Source organism: Oryx dammah, unplaced genomic scaffold (genome assembly GCF_014754425.2).
Source record: "Oryx dammah isolate SB20612 unplaced genomic scaffold, SCBI_Odam_1.1 HiC_scaffold_20, whole genome shotgun sequence".
NCBI classification, from domain to species: Eukaryota; Metazoa; Chordata; class Mammalia; order Artiodactyla; family Bovidae; genus Oryx; species Oryx dammah.
Genome location: NW_024070204.1, coordinates 12,508,068 through 12,525,250, shown reverse-complemented (window position 1 = coordinate 12,525,250; position 17,183 = coordinate 12,508,068). Strand labels below are relative to the sequence as shown.

Genomic DNA, 17,183 nt, shown 5'->3' with positions numbered 1-17,183 from the left:
GCTCAAGCTCTCATCAGATCGCTGCAGTGAGATGGCATTTGTCTACTGTGAGTTCCTGGATGATTAGATGGGGCTTCCTCCATCTCTAATAGCCTTTCCTTAACACAGAACTTGGTACTTGTTGTTGTTCCGTTGCTAAGTCACATCTGACTCTTTGTGATCCCATGGACTGCAGCTTGCCAGGCTCAGAACCTGGTATACTACACCTTAGTTTATGCTTTCTCAATAAATTGAATTAATTAGATGTTTCACATGTCTGAATATTTTCCCTATTCTTTACTTTTCTGTGTTTCACTATGAAATCACAAAAATTAAAATTGATGATAAAATCCCAAGTATAATGAATGAATTGGATTCTTTCTTGGCACTAGTTACCTTTTAGGAATATCTTAAGTTTTTTGGAAGTTTCTATACATTTGGGATGGTGGTTCTGTTAACCCCCCCTTACTCACGATATTAACAGAATTACCTTAATAATGTTGCAGTGTATTATGTAAGTAATTACACATTATCTGTTTAGTGCACTGATTTGATGGCTTATTAAGTTATACCTTTGTCACCTAAAATAATCAATGACAAAGATTCCCAAACCACTTAAGATACAAAATTTAGCCCCTATATTTAAACTTAGTCTGCAGCTATTACTGTAGTGATGCTATATTATCATTGCTGCTGCTGCTTCCAAGTTGCTTCAGTTGTGTCCGACTCTGTGCGACCCTATAGACGGCAGCCCGCCAGGCTCCCCGTCCCTGGGATTCTCCAGGCAAGAACACTGGAGTGGGTTGCCATTTTCTTCTCCAATGCATGAAAGTGAAAAGTGAAAGTGAAGTCACTCAGTCATGTCTGACTCTTCACGACCCCTCATTAGGTTATTGTAATATAATAATTGACTCTGTTCAGAATATACCTGCCAATAGCCAAATAAACCATAAGCTTTCTGGGTTTAGAAAAGTCAAATCATATATCCTTTTGGTTGTATAATAAACACAAATGCTTTTCAATGAAAAAACTTGAAGTAATTCTCTATATATTTGCCTGCCCACACCGCCCCCCCCAACGCCCCCCCCACCCCGGCTTTTGGGCTTTTCTCAAAGATGAAGAATGCTTAGTACCTACTTTCAGGCGTACCATGGACATGAATTCCAGACTCAACAGATTTTGTTTTTCTTTCTTTCCCTAAAATTAAACTGGGATTTGTCTACCTTTAGAAAAAAATTCTTGAAAGATTTATGAGAGTCCTCTTGGCCTAAATTCATCTGATTGCACACCTAGTTTTGAAATGGGGGCAAGTTTTCTCACTGCTGCTGAAATATGTATCGTTTGTGTATTCCACTTATGTCCTGATGCTGGGGATTACTGTTGCTCACTGACTTTTCTGGGATTGCTAGGTTTCTCTAAACAGTGATTCTCGACGGGGTGGGAGGTAGAGACTGGTTGGGGAGAGAGGGCACCTCCTTCCCCTGCTGAGAAACTCCCCTGGAGGGGCCATTGTTCCTCAGGGAGTACACAGTAGAAGCCAAGCCAAGAAAGGAACCTTCGCTCTCAGGTACCTTTTGAAAGCTGAAAAGATGTCAGTGTTATTGTTTGGCAAAATAGCCTAGCTGGTTTCAGTGTTCTCTTAATCAGGCCCAGATGTGTTTGGTCCTGTGAGCACATTTCACACGCACAGATCAAAACAGTTTTCTTGGAATTTGGGGAGGTGAATGGCTCTAGGTCATAGCGGTCCCCAACCTTTTTAGCACCCGGGACAGATCTCCTGGAAGACAGTTTTTTCATAGCCTAGGGTAGGGGGAATGGTTTGGGGATGAGTCAAAACTCTTTACATTTATTGTGCACCTTATTTCTATTTTTATTATATCAGCTCCACCTTAGATCATCAGACATTAGATCCTGGAGGTTGGGACCCTTGTTCTAGGATGTAACTGTGGGGAGCTGGCAGGTGCTGCTTGTTAATGCCTAGGTGGAGGCTCCCAAACCTGAAGGAGTCACAGCCTGACGTGGCCGTGTAGTCGCTACACCATCTCTAGTCCCCGGGAGAATGTGACTTGAGGTGCAGAATCCACCCATTCCACTAGTATCAGTTGACCACCTACTTTGTGCCTGCCACTGGGTTCCACAGTACAGTGGGGAAGAACACTTCTGGGCCTTGTGGAGTTGAGCTGAAACCTGTCCTTCCTATCAGTTCTTGCACAACTCAAATACTGAGAGAAAGGAAAGATCTAGGGTTACAGGGATCCCAGCTTTATGCATTTGGATTTTCCTAAGTTCCTAACTCAAGTGAAAACCTCGTGGTGTTCGTAAATTATGATCAGATCATCAAATGCTTTCCTTTGAGACAGTGTTCTCAGGCTGGGCCACCACTGTAATCATAAGGGGAGCTTTTCAGAAATACTGTGCACAAGAGTGGTCCGAGTTTCTGGGGAGACAAAGGAATCAGCGTTTTAAAGCTTGCAGGTGATTCTGATGAGCATCAGCTCTGAGCATTCTGGTTCACTGTGATGAATAAGGGAGGTTGTGGGATTTCAGCCCTGTGCCATAGACAGGGCGGCTTCCCTGGTGGCTCTGTTGGTAAAGAATCTGCCTGCAATGCAAGAGACCCAGGTTCGATCGCTGGGTCTGGAAGGTCTCCTAGAGAAGGAAATGGCAACCCACTCCAGTATTCTTGCCTGGAAAGTCCCATGGCCATGGATAATGTGAATGATGACATTATACATGTATTTTTTTAGCAGGTGAGTGAAAACTACTTGAATTATATAGCCTCTGTTGCCCAAGGGGACTTGGAATTGTACAAGAGTGGTATTCTTGATTTTGAACTAAAACCTCTGTAGGATTGGAGGAAGAAAGAATATATGGGCATGTGGAGGCTAAGTCTTTAAAAACATTTTTGAAAATGTTTTATTTTGTATTAGGGTGTAGCGAATCAACAAACAATTTGTGATAGTTTCAGGTGGACAGCAAAGGGACTCAGCTATATACATACATGTATCTATTCTCTCCCAAACTCCCCTTCCATCCAGGCTGTCACAGAACATTAAGCAGAGCTCCCTGTGCTCTACAGTAGGTCCTTGTTGGCTACCCATTTTAAATGTAGGTGTGGGTACATGTCCATACCATAAAGTCTCACTAAGTCTTGGTCAGGTGCAGACATTTGGGGTGTAGAAAATGGACTCAGTTCAGTTCACTCTCTCAGTCGTGTCCGACTCTTTGCGACCCCATGGACTGCAGCACACCAGGCCTCCCTGTCCATCACCACCTCCTGGAGTTTACTCAAACTCATGTCCATTGAGCTGGTGTTAGAATTTGGATTATGGAATGCTGGGGGGAGAGGAGGTAAGTTGGTGATGGGGACACGCCTCTAAGCAGATTTTGGGTTGGCTTGGGTGAAAAATCCACATACAGTAACAGGTAAGGTGGGATCTTCTATATGCTTGGAAAGAATGATGGGTAAGGGAGTTGGTAAATGGGGAAATTTAGGGGCCCTGAAAACTCCAGCAACAATACACAAGATTCCAGAACTTACTCTCAGGTGGGAAGAAAATTGATGGGACCTCCTCTTTTGAAGTGCTAGCTAGGTCTTTGCGATGGAGGGGGAGTGCAACTCTTGTTAAATAGAGGAGGGCTTCCCCGGAGCACTTGCTGGGAGTGGATTAGTCAGCGTGGAGTGTGTCTCCCTCCCAGGAACCTCTCTGCTCAAGTGCTCTTAACGCGGGAAGGAGGTGTAGCACTTCCTCTGCAGCTGTGGTCCTTCACCTGGAGAAGTGACATAAAAGGGGAGGAAGGGAAGTTAAGAGGCCAGAAGCGCAGTGGGGAGTGGAGCCTTGCTCCCTTGCAGTTCTTCCAGCCAATTAATCTTCTAGCAGGTTTGAATGGTCCAGGAGGCATCGTCACAGAGTAGCCTCTCCCAGCGGGGAAACTGGGCCCTGTGGGTTATGGTGAAAATGCTGGAAGACGGAAAAGGGGGGCTTTTCTTTGTTGCAAGACTTGGAAATTGGGTTAACTTGGAGAGGGCCCTTTCATTTGTAGAAATGAGAAGGAGAACTGCTTCCGTCTGTTTCTGTAATTCAGCATGTTTGAATGGGATGTAGGCTAAGTGAGGTTAGTTATAGTGGCTGTGAATTGAGGGGGAGCCATTTTCCATACTAATGGTGGAGTTCCGTGCAGTGGTTTCTGCTGAAGTCATAACAACGTGCAAGACCCAGGAGCTTATTGACTGAATTCTGCACCTGCTATGGTCTCACACGGAGCTAGAATAATTTGCACCAGCCCTTAATTACTTGAGAGTGACTCGTGAATGATAAACTTGGTTAATCATGCCCTGATTAGATAGCAATTGAGGCTCTGCTAAGTGCTAGGCGCTGTTCTGGGTACTGGAGATGGTGCGGGAATCGAAATAGAAAACGTCCCTCCCTGTGGAGCTGCTCCTCTTGTAGGAATGATGAGATTCAGGTGATGTTTATTTTATTTTACCCTTTAGGAGATAGGAAGGATCAGCTTAAATACATGGCACACAAATGAGTGAAACCAGCCTGGGCCATTTGGATCTCTCCCTTCAAAAAAGAAAAATAAATACTTATTTTTACCAGTAACTGGGCATTTCATTTTATTTTTTAAATTGGAGTATAATTGCTTTACAATGTTGTGCTAGTTTCTACTGTACAACGAAGTGAATCAGCTATTGTTGTTCAGTTGCTAAGTCATGTCCGACTCATTGTGACCCCTTGAACTGCAGCATGCCAGGCTTCCCTGTCCTTCACTATCTCCTGGAATTTGCTTGAATTTATGTCCATTGAGTTGATGATGATATCTAACCATCTCATCCTCTGCTACCCTCTTCTCCTTTTGCCTTCTGTCCTCCCCAGCATCAGGGTCTTTTCCAATAAGTTGGCTCTTCACATCAGGTGGCCAAAGTGTTGGAGCTTCAGCTTCAGCATCAGTTCTTCCAATGAATAGTCAGGGTTGATTTCCTTTAGGATTGACTAATTTGATTTCCTTGCTGTCCAAAGGACTATCAAGGGAATCAGCTATCTGTATACATAAATCCCTTCCCTCTTGGGCCTCCCTCCTACCCCAGGCATTTTACTTAGACATGCACTTTGAGTAATTTCCCCTTCTCCTCATGGATTTGCCCTGATTCATCTACAGTTGGCGAAAATGGAAAAAAGTGAACCTAATTGGCCTAAGATGGTCAAACCTATGTCCTTGGCCTCTTCAGCACTGCTTCATCAGGTGATTAATTATCTCTGGGCTTGAGACTGATATTGAGAGCCAAAGTGAAATGGGTCTCAGAGGTATTTACCCTGGTGATTTAAGATAAGGAGTTTCAGTTGTAATTCATAGACTCCTCGTTATTTATGGTACTCTCCAGTGGGGATTTAAATCTATGTTGTACTCTCTCTTGCTGTGTTTGTTACATTGCTATAAGCATGGGCTTCCTTGGTGGCTAAACTGGTAAAGACTCTGCCTTCAGTGCAGGTGACCTGGGTTTGAGCCCTGGGTTGGGAAGATCCCTCGGAGAAGAGAAAGGCTACCCATTCCAGTATTCTGACCTGGAGAATTCCAGGGTCTGTATAGTCCATGGGGTTGCAAAGAGTCAGAGATGACTGAGCGACTCTACATATGCATAAAAGAACAAAACACTCGACTACAAAATGGAAATATATTCATTTAAAAATATTTGTAGTCTGTCATTAAAACATCTCTTTCTCAGATTCAGGTGGGCAACAAGGCTAATTGTGTCTTCCAGAAGAGCATTTTTTTCAATATGACATATAGATATATATATATAAAGGCTGTAGAAAGGATAGGTTATGGACCTGGTGTGAACAGTGTGACATGGATAAAGGTGAAATTGTCCATGAGTTTGGAGATGCATGGAGCCCAGCCTATTGGCTACCAGGCAGGGAGCTTAAGTCCTGGGCACTTCTGGATGTGAGGATCCAGTGGGGAGTTAACCATTTGCTGAGACACAGGAACTGGACAATTTAATCTTTGCAAATACCTTTCAAGTTTGAACTTTTATCTCCATTTTATAAACAAGGGTAAGGTTTCTCATCTCATCCTCATCCTCTGCTGCCCCCTTCTCCTTTTGCCTTCAGTCTTTTCCAGCATCATGGTCTATTCTGAGTCGGGTGAGATGGTTAGATAGCATCGCTGACTCAGTGGACATGAATTGGAGCAAACTTCAGTTTATAGTGGAGGACAGAGGAGCCTGGTATGCTGCAGTCCCTCGGGTCACAAAGAATTGGACATGACTTAGCAACTGAACAACAAAGTTACTCATGGAGTTGAGGATTATAACCTGAAGCCAAAATGAAATGCGTGTATGTAGTTCATGCACTGTTTATATAGATGAACATGTAGACCTGGGCTTTGGTTCTTTAAAGGCAAAGCTTGGTATATTAAAAAAATTGGAAGGATGGGTTTGTCATGAGAAAAAGTCGCAGAGCTTTATTATGAAGACACATGGCATTGGGTCTTTTTGGGATTCACATTTTTAAATCTCAAGTCCTACCCCAGACCTCTCCTGATCTGATAAAAAGACGCCAAGAACCCAAACCAACCAACCAAACAAACAAAAACAAAAAACCCACCCTTAAATCTCTTGTCTGTGTTACCTTTTTTTTAAACAGCACACATTGTTGGTTTTTTTAATTTCTTTGTTTAACTCTTTCAGAATCTTCATTGTGTCATGCAGGATCTTTCATTACTGCATTCGGATTCTCTAATTGTGGCTTGAGGGCTCAGTAGTTGCCCAGTGGCATGTGGGATCTTCGTTCCTGGACCAGGGATTGAACCTGAGTCCCCTGCATTTCAAGGCAGATTCTTATTCACTGGACCACCAGGGAAGTCCCTGTGTTAATTTTTGAATCAGTGAGAAGTAATAAAAATATTAAGAGACGGAATGGGACTTAGCTGTCACATAATCCTACACTTCAATTTTGGAGTTGCAGAACCTGAAGTCTGGAAGGGTTAAAAGACAGATGCAAGGTTTTACAATTAGGGGGCACCATGGGGCTGGAGCCTAGTCTAGCACTTATTTGTGTACATGACATGGCTTTACCTTGAAATCAGCACTTGTTTCTTGGGAGGGAGTACATTACTCCCTCTTTCATTTCAAAGTGGTAGTAACATTATTTGTCACAAGTTACAGAAATATTGCAGAAATATTTTATGTTTTATTCTGCAAACCTTAGCTTGCTTATCATTAAATTTTTTTTTATTGGAGTGTAGTTGATTTACAATGTTGTGTTAGTTTTTTCTTTTTCCATACAGCAAAGTGAATCATTTATACATATACATATATCTATTCTTTTTAAAATTCTTTTCCCATATAGGTCATTACAGAATATTGGGTAGAGTTCCCTGTGCTGTGCAGTAGTTCCGTCTTAGTTATCTGTTTTATATATAGTAATGTGTATATGTCAACCCCAAATCTCCCATTTTATCCCCCTAGTGACAATAAGTTTGTTCTCTACGTCTGTGACTCCATCTCTGCTTTGCGAGTGAATTGATTTGTGTCATCTTTTTAGATTCTACATATAAGTGATATCATCATATTTGTCTTTCTCTGTCTGACTTATTGATCTCACTGTGACAGTCTCTAGGTCTATCCATGCTGTTGCAAATGACATTACTTCGTTCTTTTTCATGGCTGAGTAATATTCCATTGTATGTATGTACCACATCTTCTTTGTCCATTCATCTGTTGATGAACATATAGCTTGCTTTCAGGTCTTGGCCATTGCAAAACCGTGGTGCCATGAGCAAATTGCTTGTATCGTTGTGAGTTAGAGCTTTTTCCAGATATATGCCCAGGAGTGTGATTGCTGGATCATAGGGTAGCTCTGTTTTTAGTTTTTTAAGGGACCTCCATACTGTTCTCTATAGTGTTGTATCAGTTTACATTCCCACCAAAAGTATAGGAGAGTTCCCATTTCTCTACATCCTCTCTAGCATTTATTGTTTATAGATTTTTTGATGATGGCCATTCTAATTGGTGTGAGGTGATACTTCATTGTAGTTTTGCTTTGGCAGAAATATTTTAAATATTGCTCTAGATTTCCTTGAACATTGAATAGGTTTCTGAACACATCCTCCCCACCTTTGTCAGTTGGAGCTTGCTCATGCAAAGAAAACATTTTAATGTGATCCTTTAAAAAAAAAATGCCATAGTTCACCTCTCGCCTTTGTCATCTTGTTTCCAAGACGTTCCAAAGGCCAACAGAACAAACCACCTCCAACTAATCATCTGATTGCTTGCTCCTGCAGTTCCTTGGCAGCCAGAAAGCTGCAGGTTCAAGTTTAGGGACTGACAACACGCTGATCCAATCACCAAATATTTATTTGACACTGTTGACTTTCTGCGGTAGTGAAAAAACCTCTCATTGTACCAGGATACCTTAGTGTAAGGCAATGAAAGTTGAGATTGATAAACACTGTGCTCTTTCATCTACATGGCAGTAGGGTGTATTTCACATTACTTCTCATTAGGAGATAGGCTAGTTATGTAAGAACATATTCAATGCTTAACATGCTTTTAAATATAACGCTGAAAACATTTACTTTAAAAACACATTGATAATTTGGTTTTATATATAAAACTGCTTTAGAAGATTTTCCCTGTGATATTTAAGTAAAAATAAAATAACTAGTGTTCTGCTTTAGAGGCTAAATTCTCCCTTCCTCCACTAGAATATGTTCTTTTTTTTTTTTTTCCGTTAGAATCTTGTAAAATCAGGTCATAGAATAATGTGTTTCCATGGCAGCATCCTATAGAAATTTCTATATTCTTTGGAAGCCTTCAGTTGGTTTACATCCCGACTTCATTGGCTCTTTAGTTTTCAAATATGTTTTTGGCTGCCCAGCATTTGCCATCTAGTTGATTTGTTACTGGGTCCCTGGCTCCCCTGGTTGCCCACTGTGCCTACATGCTGCTGGAGACATTTAGTATAAACCCAGAAAGATCACTTTGAGAAAAGTCTTTTATTCTTCCCTGCCTCGAATGTAGAAAGCAGTCAGAGAACAGACATTTTCCTGGTTTTAGCCATAGTTGAAAAGAGATTTAAATTTACTTCTATATGATGTTTATGGAATGTGCATTTTGGGTTAAGATCAGCGTCACTTCTTTTCTTTAGGGAAATGGCAAGAAGACAGATAGATTGTTTTTTGGAAACTTAACCTTGCCCTGTACCCTCACCCCCACCCCTAACCAATTTGTCTCTCAAGTAGTTCCTTCAGTTTCGGACAAATGAATATAAATTGCATATGTCTAGTGATAGTCTTTCAATAACCCTGAAATTCCCAACTTTTTCCTCTTAACTTTTTATTAATTCTATTGTATCTTAAAAAAATTCACCTTTGACTCTAAATTTTCCTTTTTCTGCCTCTTGAGAAATCTGTATGCAGGCCGGGAACCAACAGTTAGAACTGGACATGGCACAACAGACTGGTTCCAAACAGGAAAAGGAGTATGTCAAGGATATATATTGTCACCCTGCTTATTTAACTTCTATGCAGAGCACATCATGAAAAATGCTGGACTGGAAGAAACACACGCTGGAATCAAGATTGCCAGGAGAAATATCAATAACCTCAGATATGCAGATGATACCACTCTTATGGCAGAAAGTGAAGAGGAACTAAAAAGCCTCTTGATGAAAGTGAAAGAGGAGAGTGAAAAAGTTGGCTTAAAGCTCAACATTCAGAAAACAAAGATCATGGCATCCGGTCCCATCACTCCATGGGAAATAGATGGAGAAACAGTGGAAACAGTGTCAGACTTTATTTTTTTGGGCTCCAAAATCACTGCAGATGGTGATTGCAGCCATGAAATTAAAAGACGCTTATTCCTTGGAAGAAAAATCATGACCAACCTAGATAGCATATTAAAAAGCAGAGACTTTACTTTGCCAACTAAGGTCTGTCTAGTCAAGGCTATGGTTTTTCCAGTGGTCATGTATGGATGTGAGAGTTGGACTGTGAAGAAGGCTGAGCGCCAAAGAATTGATGCTTTTGAACTGTGGTGTTGGAGAAGACTCTTGAGAGTCCCTTGGACTGCAAGGAGATCCAACCAGTCCATTCTGAAGGAGATCAGCCCTGGGATTTCTTTGGAAGGAACAATGCTAAAGCTGAAAGTCCAGTACTTTGGCCACCTCATGTGAAGAGTTGACTCATTGGAAAAGACTTTGATGCTGGGAGGGATTAGGGGCAGGAGAAGAAGGGGACGACCGAGGATGAGATGGCTGGATGGTATCACTGACTCGATGGATGCGAGTCTGAGTGAACTCCTGGAGTTGGTGATGGACAGGCAGGCCTGGCGTGCTGCGATTCATGGGGTCGCAAAAAGTCGGACACAACTGAACGACTGAACTGAACTGAACTGAACCACATCTCTTTCCTTTATAGTCAAGTTTTTGGAAAGAGTAGTTTATATTTAGTCCCTTTATGTTTCTCTTTTCCCAATCATTCTTTTCTGTGGTTCTGCATCCATTGGTTTTCTGTCCAACTAATGAAATTATTCTAAAAGAATTATTCTGTTGCCTCATGCTGCATAATAAATCATACCAGAACTTAATGGCTTAACTATCTGATATCAATTATCTATTATCTCTTAATAGCTATCTGTTATCTCTCTTGAGTCTGTGGGATGCTGAGCTCAGCTGGATGGTTCTTCTGTATCACGTCATTAGCTAGGTTGCAGTCATCTGTAGGCTTGACTAGGTTGGACTGTCCAAGATAGTTTGCAAATTGGTGCTCGAGTGTCCGTTAGAACAGTGTTCCACAACTTTTTTGGCACCAGGGACCAATTTTGTGGAAGATAGTTTTTCCACAGACTGAGGAGTGGGGGGATGGTTTCAGGATGATTCAAGTGCATTACGTTTATAGTGCACTTTGAAAGTGAAAGTGTTAGTCACTCAGTTGTGTCCGACTCTTTGCAACCCCGTGGACTGTAGCCCTCCAGGCTCCTCTGTCCATGGGGCTTCCCAGGCAAGAATAGCAGAGTGAGTTGCCATTTCATTCTCCAGGGTATTTTCCAGACCCAGGGATCAAACCCAGATCTCCTGCATTGCAGGCAGATTATTTACCACCTGAGCCAACCAGGGAAGCCCTGTTATTTCTACTCTAATGCTGCTGCTGATCTGACAGCAGGTACTGGCCTGCAGCCCAAAGGTTGGGGACCCCTGAACTAGGAGATCTGTTGAGCTGTTGACTAGAATGCCTTGGTTTTTCCCCATTTGGTCTCCCCATGTGATTTGGACATTTCATAGCATGCTAACTGGGTTCTGAGGGAGTATTCGCAAATGCAAAGGCAGAAGCTGAAGGTCTCTGCAGGACTGGCCTAGTAAGTTTTACATTCTCACTTCTTTCCATATTTTTTTGGGTGAAAACTGATCACAGGTCCAGCCAGATTCAAGAGGAGGGGATAGAGAGACCACCTCTTGATCGGTTAGTGGCACAATCACATTGCAGAAGAGCTATGGGATGCTGAAGCCATCTTGTAAATGCAATTGCAAGGAAGATCTGGCCCATAATGTCTGTTTTGCTATATTGAGAACCGGTGTCTGTCTCTGCAGTGTGAATTCCCCTTGGGCTCCAGATGCACATTCCGAGGGGACTGTCTGTCCCAGGCTCTGCAAATGTGTTTGCAGGCTCTGCAAACACATCCACCTGCCTGGCCTTCCTGTCTCCAGACTTGCAAATCACTTCAATCCACTTTTTTACACTGCTGTCACAATGACTGATGTTTTGATGCAGCATGGACAGCTAAACATCTCTCCTGATTTGAAACTCATCAGTAATTCCCCATGGACTTAAAGATAATGTTTATACTTTCTTCCATGACTCATAAGATATTTTATGATTTGGCTTCTCTCTCATTTCCTATTATGTTTTTCTAGTTCAAGTTCAGCCATCCTGGCTGCCTTGTGCTTTCCAGAGTTGCTATGCTTTCTTTATGCCTTTTGGCCTTTGAATCTGCAGAAATGCCTCTGTCCCAAGTAGTGTGGTCAAATCTCCTTCAACTCTAGGCTTAAGTCAACTCTTCCTGAAACTTTTCCTGTACCTTCTACCCCTCCTCAGCACTGGGCTAGAGGGGGATTCTCCCTTTGGTTCCTTCTCTGAAGACCCATGAATGCTGTTGCATAAATCTCATGCTCCTGAATCAACCATAATGCCAGCCTGTCCTGTTTACATTTTCTGCTCATATTCTGCAAACCAGTGTGTTAGTTTTTTGAGGTCACTGGGTAGTGTTTGCCTCTGTAGTGCTCATACATATTTGGGGTTTAACAACTGTTAAAAACAAGAAGAATCGAGAGCTATTGGTTAGCGTTAAAGATAATGCACATACTTAAGATTAATTGGAAGTTGAATATTGATTGATGGTGGAATGGTAGAATAATTATCCATATTATTAAATATTTTGCATCTATTAAGCAAGTTGGAATAGTCTACGTTAAACTAAAAAGTCTATGATGTATTATTAAGGGAAAAATGCATGAAAAACGTTTATCGTATAATATAAATAGAAATCTGTATATACGTTTGTATATGTTTGTATGAACAGAGCACACGTGGAAAGATATGCTTCAAACTGCAACATTGGTGACAGTAAACTTGTTTATTATTGTAATTAACAATCAACAGGTAAAAAAGTAAGCAATGCTATTCAGAAATTAATTTTAAGACCAGACATGAACTTTTAGACAAGCAAGAAACATAGGGAATAGTGTAGAAGAATATGTATTACTTTAGTGGCCTAGGGAATGTTTACAAAAATAGAGATTTTTAAAAAATTTTGCTGTGTGTCATATATAAGGTCTTTTGAATGCTTATATATGTATGAAATTAAGTCTGTAAAGATTTAGAACAAAATGTTAACAGTAATATTATCTGGTTGGCAGGTGACTTTTGCTTCTTCTTTTGGCTTATCTGTGTTACATAATTTCAAAACAATGAGCACATCTTATTTCCATAGTAGAAATAACATTATTTCTAAAAATAGAAGATAGTACATAAAAAGTGGTACCATTAAGCTGTGTGATATCTGAATACCTAAGACTTGAAAAAGCAATGGTAGTATGAAATTACAAAATGAATTAGAGTGAATCCATTTGAGAACAGTAGTTGTCACATAACATTTTTCTTCCCTTTTTGTAGCAAAGACTGAAGGAAGAGAAGGAAGCCAAGCGGGCTCGTCTGGATGGGAGACATGACTACTTATTTGGGATTGTAGCTTCCTGTGTGGACCTAAACAAAACTGAAGTGGAGGATGCCATTCTCGAGGGGAATCAGGTGCGATGCATTCGCGTTCCCACTGACTTGATTATGGAGGGCACAGTTCATGTTGTCCTACGGCAGGGTCTGTGCTGGGCCTTAGGGAAGGGTGTCTGTTTTAACATGGACAGGACCCCATTCTGACTTGGTACAGGTGATGGTGATGGCAGAATGAGCTTGGGGCTCTCCAGGCTCTCCATTTTAAAATCATCATTTGAGTTCCATGATCCTGACAGAGATGTTTGTGTCTCTCTACATCCAGTGAAGCTGGGCTTGGGCGCCATTTTGGAATCTGAGGCTAGAGAACAGAATCTCCTCTCAGCTGCCAATTTATCTTTTTTTTTTTTTTTTAATTTATCCTGTTCTATCCTGGGAGATTGAATCATGCCATAGTTCCCTGCCATAGACTTTGGTTTGGCAGCTGAATCTGGTTTCTTTTGTTCCTGACCTTGACTTCCATATTCTGCCATGTAGCAGGCCAGTTGGCAGACCTCTAGATGTACACAGAACATCATGGATGGGATGAAGTTGCTAGGTGGTGGAGCATTCCGTAGTCATTGTGTTCTCATCATGGTGGTTTTCCAAGGTTATTGGAATTTAATGTTATTTTTCTATAGTGTGTTAGACTGCCTTTTGAAACGTGTGGTCTTTCTGATCTGTAATTGGGTGAAAAATTAAATATAAATATATATGCCTTTAACAGCTCAGCACTTTAAGAAATTAGTCAATATTAAGGGACAGTCTCTTTTCAGATGTGTGGATGTAGCAAATACTTTTATGATTCATCAGATCACTTCTTTGAATTTAGCCTTTACTGTGGTAAGATGTTTATTCTTTTGTGGTTTTTATGTTATAAGAAATGTGCTCTATATGGTTTAGGTAAACTGAAGTCTTACCCCAATAAGAAAGATGATAATAAATGCTGATTTAAACCTGGTTTCTGATTCAGAACAAAGCCATTACCTTGCCTTTCCTTTTTCCCAGATTGAAAGAATCGATCAGCTTTTTGCTGCTGGAGGTCTTCGTCACCTCATGTTTTACTATCAGGAGGTGGAGGTAGTGGAAACAGGTATTTAAAGTTGATGTCACATAACCCAGAAATGTGTTGTTAGATTTACCCAAGGACGCATGAAGCAGAGGCCACTGTGAGCACTTTTATCTTGGGGGATGGGACACGTGGGGAGTGAGGGGTGAGGGCTGGTGAAACAGGTCCTGTTTTTACCTCAAGCAAAGGACAGATAACGGTAGCCTAGTTGTTCTAACTTCAGTTGGGATATTTTGTTTTCCTTTTCAGGCTGTGCTGGTAGCTAGAGAATGATAAAATCATTTACATTTAGAGATTTCCTTTCCTTACATGTTAGTTTATTCTGTGCCATTAAGTTCTAGAACTTCCAATGGGCATCTGTTTTTCTCTATTTCTTTTCAACATAGGAATTATTGCCAAAACGTATAACAGGAGTTTTTTTTAAAGTTAAATATCACATCATGTTTATTTTCTACTGACTGTGACTCAAATGAATAATACTGAATGACAAGTTTAGTCATTTTCACTTAAGATAAACTTGCAAATCTCTATGTGGATTCTGTTGATATATCTCCTTCTACTTTTATGAATTAATATAATTTTAAAGCCAAACTAGGGACATAAATATATTATGATTATATTAAAATATCATATGCAATCCCTTTGTGACCTTTTTGATGAAAGAGAAGATAGTTGTTGCTCTTGGCATAGAATATGACCATGCTTTTTTTGCTTAAAAACTGAGGAAATTATGCATGCATGAGTGACTGGCATTTTCCTCAGATTATCTGTTTTATATTTTGTGGTCAGAAAGGGCATTGCATTTTGAGTAAAAAAAAAAATAAAAACAAAACAGAAATTTTGAGTCCTGTTCCAGATTGCAAAGCATAAGCTCAGTTGTTAACTGGGTGAATGTTAAGTTCGCCCATGAACTCTGCATGTGGTGAAGCTGGCCTTTGTATGTCAATCTTACATTGAACACAGAGGGTTCAGGGGATGCAAACATAAGTGCAAACTTGTTTTTGTTTTCCACTCTCCCTTTAAACCTTTTCAGTAGGAGCAGCTTTTCTTCTGAACTTAAATTGCAATTCAGACAACCCCATGAACTTTGCTGGATATTTTTAGATAAAAATACAGAGTGAAGTAAGCCAGAAAGAAAAAGACAAATACACATTAACGCATATATGTGGACTCTGGAAAAATGGTACAGATTAACCTATTTTCAGGGCAGGAATAGAGACTCAGATGTAAGAATGGACCTATGGACATGGGGAGGGGAAGGATGAATTGGGAGATTGGGCCTGACCTATAGGCACTGCTATGTGTAAAACAGATAGCTAGCAGGAACCTGCCGTATAGCACAGGGAGCTCAGCTAGGTGGTCTGTGATGACCTAGAGGGGTGGGAGGGGGGATGGGTGGGTGGCAGGGAGGCTCAAGAGGGAGGGGGCATATGAATGCATATAACTGATTCACTTCATTGTACAGCAAAAACCAACACATCATTGTAAAGCAACTATAACCCAATTTAAAAAAAAGAATAAAATTTCCCATGGTTGCGTGCAATTACAAACACAGCCTCAATTCAGAAAGTAAAAATATCCAGTTGATGAAAACTAGTTGATCTAAAGCTAAATCTCTTCCACTCTTGGCCTTCCCCCTTTCCTTTCATCCCACCCACCCTTGCAGCAGAGGCCTCTGAGGGTCAGTATCTGCAGTGCAAGAAGAGCAGTGGGAGAGTTTCTCCTTCAACTCAACCTTCCACCCCCTACCCACATCCTGTTAACCACAGTTTCTGAGTGTGTCAGGGCAGAGATAAGAGGGAAGAGGGGGCAGCGATGTTTTTACTTGGCTGGCAGCTGTCGTGAGCTAGCTGACCTGGAATTCTCTGGGCCTCGCTCAGATGAGAAGTCAGAGGCACAAAAGACGAAGTTAACTTGCTCCACGTAAATGGCTAGGATGTGCAGCTGGAGGTGGAAACCCTGGGAGACTGACGGTGGAGCCCACATCAGCCATCACTTTGCTGTCCTGCTTCCCCTGAGCCTTTCTGACTCCGGTGATCTGAAGGGCCAGCTGGATCCGAACAACAGGACGTAGAGGTTCTGTAGTCATAACTGGATTTGGATCTTGGCTCTCTTGGTGTGTGACTTGAGGCGGGTCACAGCTGTCTTCAGGGTTGCAAGCAGTTTTAAAAATGTAGAGATGGTAGCAGCCGGGACTTCCCAGGTGGTGCTAGTGGTGAAGAACCCACCTGCCAGTGCAGGAGACACAAGAGCCATGGGTTCGATCCCTGGCTCAGGAAGATCATGGCATGGCAACCCACTCCAGTATTCTTGCCTGGGAAATCCCATGGACAGAGGAGCCTGGAGCGCTACAGTTCAGAGGGTTGCAAAGAGTCGGACATGACTGAAGACTTAGCACGCATGCATAGTACTGAGCAGAGGCTGTGACGCACAACATTTATCAATAGATGCTGTCTCCTCCCTCACCCTTTCTCACCGGGCCCATCAAGGATGACTTGCAGCTCCAGCAAGAATTTGCTCTGGACTGAACTCTCTTATTCCTATTTCTTCCATTTCTGTTTTTCCCTGGAGCACCAATTTTTAGGTGAACTTGGGGTCTGGAATGAAGCAGATCCTTTTATTTACTTTTTATTCTTTATTTTTTATTGAAATATAATTGACTTACAATATTAGATTCATTTCAGGTGTACAGTGCAGAGATTTGGTATTTTTGTCTGTCATATAATGATCACTATATAAAGCAGATCCTTTGAGATTCCTTTAGGGTTGAGGCTAGAGTTTGTCCAAGGGGTGGAGCTTGTAGGGCACCAGGATGAGTCAACATGACAATATTTTAACAGGGAAGCCTCATTCTAGGAGGCGACCA

The 17,183-nt window shown here is 41.5% G+C and overlaps 1 protein-coding gene across 1 annotated transcript in view; it reads left to right on the top strand.

Annotated features, from left to right (window-relative positions):
• Positions 1-17,183, top strand: part of DNAH5 (dynein axonemal heavy chain 5) — a 265,487-nt gene that overhangs the window by 1,676 nt on the left and 246,628 nt on the right. Inside the window, exons 2-3 of the mRNA XM_040262501.1 lie at positions 13,156-13,290; positions 14,257-14,341. Of these exons, the coding sequence (XP_040118435.1) occupies positions 13,156-13,290; positions 14,257-14,341 (220 nt within the window). The remainder of the gene's footprint in view (positions 1-13,155; positions 13,291-14,256; positions 14,342-17,183) is intronic.